This window comes from Micromesistius poutassou (genome assembly GCF_964030765.1).
Source record: "Micromesistius poutassou genome assembly, chromosome: 6".
Lineage (NCBI taxonomy): Eukaryota > Metazoa > Chordata > Actinopteri > Gadiformes > Gadidae > Micromesistius > Micromesistius poutassou.
The window spans coordinates 7839590-7849589 of record NC_140276.1 but is presented as its reverse complement, the minus strand read 5'-3'; the positions used below and the strand labels follow the sequence as shown (position 1 = coordinate 7849589).

At 50.7% G+C, this 10000-nt stretch overlaps 2 protein-coding genes across 2 annotated transcripts in view; both read left to right on the top strand.

The window, feature by feature from the left end:
• The window catches only part of LOC311344802 (teneurin-2-like), a gene marked incomplete at both ends in the record, with an annotated part of 68843 nt that extends 63703 nt beyond the window's left edge, over positions 1 to 5140 (top strand). The window contains 2 exons of the mRNA XM_084469141.1: positions 2955 to 3005; positions 5130 to 5140. Of these exons, the coding sequence (XP_084325267.1) occupies positions 2955 to 3005; positions 5130 to 5140 (62 nt within the window). The remainder of the gene's footprint in view (positions 1 to 2954; positions 3006 to 5129) is intronic.
• Positions 5141 to 5469: 329 nt separating this feature from the next.
• The window catches only part of LOC311344801 (teneurin-2-like), a gene marked incomplete at its 5' end in the record, with an annotated part of 17771 nt that continues 13240 nt past the window's right edge, over positions 5470 to 10000 (top strand). Inside the window, one exon of the mRNA XM_084469140.1 lies at positions 5470 to 5522. Coding sequence (XP_084325266.1) covers positions 5470 to 5522 — 53 coding nt within the window. The remainder of the gene's footprint in view (positions 5523 to 10000) is intronic.

The following is a 10000-nucleotide window of genomic DNA, read 5'->3' as shown; positions in this document are numbered from 1 at the left end:
GGAACAGGGAAGATGGATTAGAGATAGAGTGATGAAAGAGGAGTGCAGCGCCTCAGCGGGCGCAGCCGCCCGACGATCAGTGGATCCTAATGAAGGTGGAGAAGCCCCGCAGGACTCCTGCTCGTACTCCTGACGACCGCAGGGAATGGCAATTAATACGCGCTGCACCGGCAGAAGATGTGTACCAGCGATGCAGTGTGACAGAAACAGGCACACACACACACACACACACGCACGCACGCACGCACGCACGCACGCACGCACGCACACGCACACGTACACCTACATACTCTGTGTACGTGATTAGATGTACACGTACACGTTCAGACATCTGCGCACACATACTGTGTATAGACGCACACGAACGCACACACTTACACACACACACACACATACACATACACCTACATACTCTATGTACGTGTGTATATATACATATATATATATATATATATATATATCTACGCATACACATTCAGACACAGTGTGTGTACGCAAACCTACACACACACATACACCTACATACTCTATACATGGATTGATATACGCGCACACATACAGTATATACACAGGCATGCACATAAACACACACACACACACACACACACACAAACACACACTACTCTTAACTAGCACCGCAGTCCCACGTGCCATAACCTATATTTCAACACCGTGATACAAGGTGCATGCCTGTGCCAAACCTCCAGCGGTCGATCCCCGGCGCGCTATAATAGAACAACAAGGCTTCAACAGAGAGAGAGAGATAACATTCTGCTACTCCGTACTCCGGGTTTGAAAGAAAGAACCACAACGCTCTAGTGTCTGGGCTACACTGTGGGTACAACAGCCAACCAGCCCCCCCCACCCCCCACCCCCCCCGTCTCCCCTCACCCCCGCACACACACACACACCCCCCCCCCCCCCCCAAACGCAGTGTCGGCTTTTCACCCAGATATTGTGCGGCCCAATCCGCTCAGCTGCGCGTCCTGATCGTCTGCTGTTGGCCCACTTCTCCACCATATCGCCGTCCCTCCTCCCCCAGCAGAGACGTTGGCAGCGGCCGTGGTTGGGTCGGTGATACGGGCGGCTTGTCGAGCAGGCCCGTGTGTCTCCGTTCCCCGGAGCGCTACGGCGCGGCGCGCAGAGCCCCCTCTGCGGAGCCCGCGGGGTTAATGGGTGTCGTTTTGTGATGCGATGAGTGTACGGTTTGCGGCACCGCTTTCATCCAGAAAGCAAGGAGGAAACGGATGTTTGGTAGCCGGACTGAAACTTGTTGTTGTTGTTGTTGTTGTCGGAAGGCCGCATGTTGCCGTATTGCACATTTATAATATATTCGCGATATGGGATGGACACGGACGGAGCAGGAAGCCGGTGTCTCAGGCACCGCACCCGGGCATTTGTGCGTTCATGCGTGAGCCTGTGTGTGTGTGTGTGTGTGTGTGTGTGTGTGTGTGTATGTGTGTAGTCCAGCTACCTTGCCCTTGCCAGTTGAAGCGGTGGCTGCTGTTCTGTGTTCTCCAGCAGCTCTCCCCAAACGCAAAAGAAAATGTTTTTTTTTTTCCTGGCTGTTGTCATCTTTTATTTCCCTAAGAAACGGGCAGCGATATTTCGAGCACACAAATCCAGGCTTGGTTGTGTACACTAAAACCTCCCTTGGCCGCAGTTCACCATTTTCTGGCATGTTTATTCCAGAAATGTATAAGAAACCCAACAACATTGATTCCAGTTATTGACTTTTACCAAGAACAGAAGAGTTGATGGCAAAACACAGAGAATGCCATCTGCGGTCTACAGCTGCATATTTTCAATTCATGGGTGAATGCAAACACACACACGCGCACGGCGCGCACGCACGCACACACACACACACACACACACACACACACACACACACACACACACACACACACACACACACACACACACACACACACACACACACACACACACACACACATTACCCTCCCACCCCCAGCCACACAGCCAAACACGCACAGAAATACACACAGAAATACACACACATAGACATACACACATGTATACTAACACACTAACACACATGGACACACACACACACATACAAGACCCCCACCACCCCCAGCCACACAGACAAACACACACAGTAATACACACACAAAGACTAACACACACACACACACACACACACACACAGACATTACCCTCCCACCCCCAGCCACACAGCCAAACACGCACAGAAATACACACAGAAATGCACACACATAGACATACACACATGTATACTAACACAGTAACACACATGGACACACACACACACATACAAGATCCCCACCACCCCCAGCCACACAGACAAACACACACACACACACACACACACACACACACACACACACACACACACACACACACACAGAGTCGTGTGGCTGTAGTAAGGAAAAGGGAAGCAGAGGTGGTACCAGATATAGTTAAGGAGGAGGGGTCTTAGTTACCTCTGGGTTAATGATCCTCATTAATATGCGCTAATATACCCCAGGTCATGATGTAATTAAAAATCTCATCTGACACACACACACACACACACACGCACACACACACGCGGTTTAAAGTGAACGCCTCCCGTCCCCGGCCCTGGTAGACGGGACCCTGCCTCTCTCCGCCTCTCGTCTGCCGCGGTGCTAATGGGCGGGGCGGCCCGCCGCCGCTCGGCCGTGGAGGAGGGGCCGTGGAGGAGGGGTCGTCTGCAGCCTGTTGCATCGCTCGGCCGTGCTCCACTGTTTATAACTTCATGGGCTGGGCCTTGGAGAGTTGCATCACGTTTGCAAGAGAGTGTTGATGCAAACGAAAAAAAAAAACACATACGCAGTGACACACACACACACACACACACACACACACAGAGACAGAGAGGCAACCCAGGCACGCGCGCGCTTGCCACGTGCGCGCTCACATGCTCATGTGTGGCGCGTGCGGGTGAGGTCCGGGTGCCCGGGGGGAGCGGCCTCCGCTCTGCGGGGAGCTGATGCAAGGTGAGCTAATCGTGTGGCCGTGTGACGATGCACTGTTTGTCTGCCTGTCGTGGGGGAGGTGGCTCACACTGAACTGGTGTGTGTGTGTGTGTGCCTGTGTGTGTGAGTGTGTGCATGTGTGTGTGAGTGTGGGGGTGTGTGTGTGTGTGTGTGTGTGTCTGTGTTTTGTAATTCATCAAGGCATAAACAGCATTAGACAGGCCCTTCGCTGTGGAAAACCTGCGGGGCGCGTGAGTCACCGCCTTTTGTCGCACAGACTCATTCTCCTGAAGACACGTGGACACACACACACACACACACACACACACACACACACACACACACCCAGACACACAACCGCAAATCCACTGCGCCGCCTGTGACCAAAGCAGTCGCCACATCAAAGGGCTCAGACGTGCACGGTAATCTGCCACTCTGCCGCCATCACACATACACAGGCACACACACAGGCACACACACACACACACACACACACACACACACACACACACACACACACACACACACACACACACACTCAGACACACACACACACACCGCTCACATCCAGCAGAGGCCAGGGATGCGAGGGCTGGGGGGGTTAGATGTAGTGGCTCCAGATTGTTCACCTTGAAACACTGCTTTTTATAAATTATAGATTGAGGAAATAGGTTTTTGCTTGCTGGAATTTTTCTCAGTGATTCTGTTTTTCTCGGTGCTGTTGGTGGGGTGGGGTGTTAGAGTGAAGGGCTGTCGAACATTCCCACCCATCAAAGCGAGGGGAGGGATACACACAGCAACAGGCCTCGATGCAGTCATTATCTACAGGAAAATACAGCGCTATGTCGTTGCCTGTGTGTGTGTGTGTGTGCGTGCGTGTGTGTGTGTGTGTGTGTGTGTGCGTGTGCGTGTGTGTGTGCGTGTCCTAGCTTATAGCTCATTGGTTCAGTTCGCTGCCTCTAGCTCTCTCTCTCTCTCTGCACATGTTGTATGTATACTATGTGTGTGAGATACGTGTAATGGTGTGTGTGTGTGTGTGTGTCTGTGTGTATGCACTGTATGTAAGATATACTCACTATGATGCAAGGTTGCAAACTTTTTGCTACACAGATTGTGTCTGGCTGTCCTATTATTCCAGGTCCTATATCCATTAATACTTCTTTTCAAATATTTCTTTTTACTTTTATTTATCCCACAGAATTTTCTTGTTTTTTATGATTAATGTGGGTATATTGTCATAGCAACTGGCAAGGGCCTATTGGTTTTGTAGAGTCCTGTTTTGTTTAATAGTATTTTGTGACAGCACCTGTGTGTGTGTGTGTGTGTGTGTGTGTGTGTGTGTGTATGTGCGTGTGTGTGCGCGTGCACGCACGCATGTGTGTGTGCATGTGTTTTGTTTGTGTGTGTGTGTGTGTGTGTGTATAAGTGCAGCTTTATGCCAGTGGGTGTGTAGTGTGTGTATGTGGTCTCGACCATCGTCAATCTGTCCTCATCGTTGGATTCATTCGATCCAGCCAAAATTCCCCGGGCTCCTCAACCCTTATCACAGACTGAAAAATATGGAATCAGCCTCGCTATAAAATTTGCTGCCAACCATGAAACTCTTTTCTGTTTTTTTTATAATGAAACCAGCCCCCGCTTAGACTGTAAATGTATTTATTGAGTGCTGGCACTTATTACAAGTGCTGCTATCATTGTTTTTTTTCACCATGGATGTAGCAACTGTGAAAATTATTTTGCTACACTGGCCTGTTTCAGGGCGGTGCATGGAGGGAATAAGAGGAATGTTTTAGCACTATTATTTTGATTGGATTAGTTTTTTTTGCGCTTTCCAATCCATGCTGGTTTTCCGATATGTTATAGATACATTTTGTTTAGTGGCTTTCCTCGATACCAGTATCATGCTGTCAAAGTTATTCACACATTTAATCGAAATCAGAGCACTTTCTGAACACAGCGTAAAAAAAGGCTTATAGATTCTTGTAAAGACGGCTTAGCAATCTTCAATGCATTCATTTTGAACACCAGCTGCATTCATGTGAAATAACACACGCACACACGCACACACACACACACACACACACAAACAAGCACATACACACAAAATCCCTCATAAACATGTTCCCCTTCTGCGTGTGATTTCAGGAGTCGCATAGCGAATCAAAGCCAATCTCACTGCACTTGGCACGCGTGTGTGCGCGTGTCTGCGTGCGTGCGTGTCCGCGTGCCTGTGCATGTGCATGCGTGTCTTCCGTAAGGTATCTCTGTGAAGCATGCTGCTTGTGTCTATGCACGTGTGTGTGTGTGTGTGTGTGTGTGTGTGTGTTTGTGTGCGTGCGCAGGTGTGCGTGCATTCTCTCATCCGTCTATGTGGGGAGAGCCTATTTATTCCTGGTCCTTTTCAATGAAGGGCAAACGTGTAGGATCCATAACAATAGCATCAATCCACAACAGCAGGGACAACATGGATGTAATTTATATGGTAATGCAGCCTGCAGGCCGGCCCAGGGCCGTGCTGGACATCCCTGACAATGGACAGTGCGGTCGTCCTCCGGAATCCTAATGCTGCGTCGAGGAGTAGACGGGCATGCACCGACCCGTGCACGTTCACTCACTCACACACGCACAGGAGACCGGGCGTAGGCGTGTTTCAATTAGCAGATGAAGATCAGGGCAGCCGCGCTCCTCTGTGAGTCAGACGCCATCGGTCGGGGCGAGGGGGTGGGGGCGAGGGGGTGGGGTGGGGGTGTGTGGGGTGTGTGGGGGTGTCGGGTGGGGTTAAGTGTTTTCCATGTCAGCCGGTTTCTCTACTCCAAATAAATATAAAAAGAAAAACACACTTCAGAATGAGGAGGAGTGAGGGATGACCCCTTTCATTCATGCACGGAAATTACTCTGAAAATGGTTGTTGTTTTCATCGGGGGGGTGGTTTTGAAGTCGCTTGTGGCCTCGAGGTCACTTCCTGTTATGACCTGCCTCCTCTGAGGTTTTCTGTTATTATCTCTGTTGTGGAATTTATTTATTTTTACTATAATAACAGTGTTTGGACATGTCTACGTTTCCAGGCCTTGTGAGGCTGGTGACACGGAAACGAACGCAGAGCAAACACACAGGAAAATCATTGTTATTACAATCAGTGTCGTTGCTCTCCCTGAAAGCGTGCGTGCTCACAGGACGTCCTCGCTGTGTGCTGTTCCCCTGTACTGCAGGGTTAGTGAAACCGTCAGGCGCCGCCTCTCGCCTCTTGGACCGCCTCGTCCGCTTCGAGTCCCTTCTTCTCTCGGCCTTTGTCCTCATATCAGCAGCGACAGCTTTGGTGCACCATTGAAACGGAGACGACAAATCCCTCTGCTTAGATACACATGTATTTCAGTCTTTATCTGCTCCACATCTTTTCATTATTTATTTATTCAAGTAATTGTTATTGGTATATTTAGTTGGGTAATTAGTTAGCTTGTTAAATGGATCTTGATTATGATAGCTATTATAACAGCTATTATAATTGATAGATAGCGAGATAGATAGATTGATGTTTGATGGATACATTTAGAGATGGAGAAGAAAGGTTTCGGGATGGGGAAGAGGTGGAGAGGCACGAAAGATGTTGGAGGGAGATGGAGAGTGAATTGGAGAGAGATGGAGGGGTGGAGAGAGATGGGGAGAGGGGGATATAGATGGAGAGGTGGAGAGGTGGGGAGGTGGAGAGGGATGGGGAGAGGTGGAGAGAGATGGGGAGAGGGGGATATAGATGGAAAGGTGGGGAGGTGGAGAGGGATGGGGAGAGGTGGGGAGGTGGAGAGAGATGGAGCAGGGAAGAGTGATGGAGAAGAGATGTAGATAGAGACGGGAGGGAGTGGCAGCGAGAGCGAGTGAGGAGAGGAGAGGTGGAGAGATAGAGCGAGATGGAGGAAGAGCTGGAGGGAGATGGAGAGGAGCTGGGGGCCTGAGCGGGGAGCCAGATGGGCTGTTAAACATCAAGGTGGGACAACAAAGGGCCGCCGATTGGCGTCTCCTCCTTAAGCCCCGAGACGAACCCAAGTGGTTCATTTAAACCCTATCTGCTGAATAGCTTCCTCCTCTCTCCCCAGCCTCCCGCTCTGACTCTGTTCTGATATCAAGCAGAGCCCCCGCTGCACTAGAACGAAGGAGGAGGAAACAAGGAGGGAAATTAACGTCTTCCATGTAGTGAGCACGTGAACCCTGGACCTTTCCCTCTCCGGGATGGAAATCATATCGTCCACTTAGCAGGTGTGTGCTAAGCTTCGCGCTTAACGGCTCGCAGAACAAACAGGTGTGGGCTCGGCTTGGTGCTCATAATGTTATCAACGATGTGTTGAGGGAGAGGGGGGGGGGGGGGGGGGGAAACCACGTCTTTACAACTGGAGGGAGAAAGGAAGTGATAGAGAGGGAGAGAGAGAGACGGAGGAGAGGGGGAGGAAGATGAAGATGGAGGAGACAGACTCGGCTGTGGTAGATAAAGAGAGAAAAGGCCGTATTGGTGTCAACAGCTGTCATCACTAAATAGCCCTCAGATCCCTGTCAGACAATAACGCACACACACACAGGGAACGCACACACCGCACATACACACACACACACACACACACACACACCACACACAGACACACACACACACCATTTCACATGACCATGCGCACACACGCGCAGTAACACACACACTGAGTGACAGCTCCCCCTCAGTTCAACATCTGCGCTGACAGCAGCCATGGTAATGAGTCTCTGTGTGGGCCAGCCTGACTGTATTGCTCTTCCTCTCTCTCTCTCTCTCTCTCTCTCTCCTCTCTCTCTCTCTCTCTCTCTCTCTCTCTCTCCGTCTCTCCATCTCTGTGTCTCTCTCTCTCTCTCTCTCTGTCTCTCCATCTCTGTGTCTCTCTCTCTTCTCTCTCTCTCTCTCTCCATCTCTGTGTCTCTCTCTCTGTCTCTGTCTCTCTCTCTCCATCTCTCTATCTCATTATATCTCTTCCTCTCATCTCGTTCTCGCTCCCTTTTTCTGAATCGCTCCGTCTCTTTGTGTTCCTCCTTCAGGCTTTCTTCCTGTTTCCCTCTTCTTCTTCTTCTTCTTGCTGTATGGTCCATTTTTTAGTTCAGCTCATGTGTATACACTTGTGTGTGTGTGTGTGTGTGTGTGGTGTTTGTGTTTGATAAACCTTGAGTCAGCGTGTGCTCTTCCTGCCATGTGACCAGACGTAGGAGATGTAGATGTGTTGTTGTGTGACCAGACGTAGGAGATGTAGATGTGTTGTTGTGTGACCAGACGTAGGAGATGTAGATGTGTTGTGTGACCAGACATAGGAGATGTAGATGTGTTGTTGTGTAGAAGTTGAGCAGTGGATTCTATTTCCCACCTTCTCCCTCCTTCCTGTTTCATTTATTCAGTCAGTGTGAACGTGATGCATCCGGAAACAGGCCCGGTCCGTTGTGTGTCAATTCTAAGTGTGTGTGTGTGTGTGTGTGTGTGTGTGTGTGTGTGTGTGTGTGTGTGTGTGTGTGTGTGTGTGTGTGTGTGTGTGTGTGTGTGTGTGCAGGTGTGTCTGTGTGTGTGGGGATGAAGACGCGAAGGAGAGGAGGAAGGTAGGGAGAGGAGAGAGGGATGGAGTGATGATGAATGGCTCTCGTTAGAGGGGTAATTTGTCCTCCCGCCGTCTGACGAGCCTCCAGCTGTCGCTCCGTCCCTCGCTCCGCTTCGCTCCTCCTCGGCCCGACCACTCCTCACCTCCGCCAGATGGGTGGTGGCGGGCGCTGATGGTGGCGGCGCGGTGGTGGTGGTGGTGGTGACGGTGGGTGGTGGTGGTGGCGGCAAGCGCTGGTGGTGTAGGTGGCGGTGGCGGCGGTGATGGTGGCGAGATGGATGGACAGAACGCAAGGCGGAGAGGAGGGGAGGGGAGGGGAGGGAGGACGGAAATAGACATACAAGGACGGGTAAAGGAGAGACGTCAGGAGGGGAACAGACCAGAGGAGAAGGAGGAGGAGAGGGTGTGGTGGTTACCCCGGGGGGGAGTGGGACGGACAGGTTGGGGCAGGAGAGGAGGAGGGGGGGAGGTTAAAGAGCAGAGGAGAGGGAGAAGGGGAGAGGGGAGGTGGGGATGGAGAGGAGAGGACGACCAAGGAGGGATGAGGAGAGGAGACAGGGAGGGGGAAGGAGGTTAGAGGAGGGGGGGACCGTGTGAGTACGTGAGAGAGAGGTGAGGTGAAGAGAGGGGGAAGGGAGTGAGGCCGGGAGAGAGGAGAGAACTGGGATAAGGAGAGTGAGAGGAGGAAGGAGAGGAGAAGCGATCTTAGGGATAATACAGGATGGGCGAGTGAGGGGGAATTGAAGGGAGGCTGCAGGAGGCCGTTTCTCTGCAGGGTCATTTAAAAGTGAGCTGACAGAATTATGCCTGAATATTACAGTGACAACGCCGCATGGGGCTACGAAATATCACCACCGTCCTGGAACGAGCATAATGTACATGGTAGGATGTCGGCCAAGATTTACACAACGACCTGTGACCACGCTCCTGCAATCGTATACACCACACCGGCGCGGGTTGAATTGTTGCAACCCGAAAATTAATCAAGAAACAAGCCAGGCAGAGTTTGCCCATAAACCCTTTAATTCACTGCTACATTCACGCCATAAAAACGTCCTTCCCGTGATGTAGTGTTATTTTTACAAAACTTTATCATCGATGGGGGAGCGGGCGAGAGATACTTTCAGTGGGCGCGGAGAACGTTGAAGGGCGGCAGTGAACAAATCACCCCGTGGAACCGGCTGAGCTCATTGCCGAGTCTTTGTTCTAATAACACAAAGCAATTTCCACTGACCTTTCTGGAAATGTAGCTGGAAAAAATGACTGAGTAAAGGATGCCCCTCAGCATAATTGCTGAGGAGATAAAGTTCCCTTAATTGCTTTTGGCCAACTAGTGCATTTTTTTTCCCTTTTTTGTAATTAAAGTGATTTAATATATTAATAACCAAACTCTGATACACGCCACCACACACACACACACACACA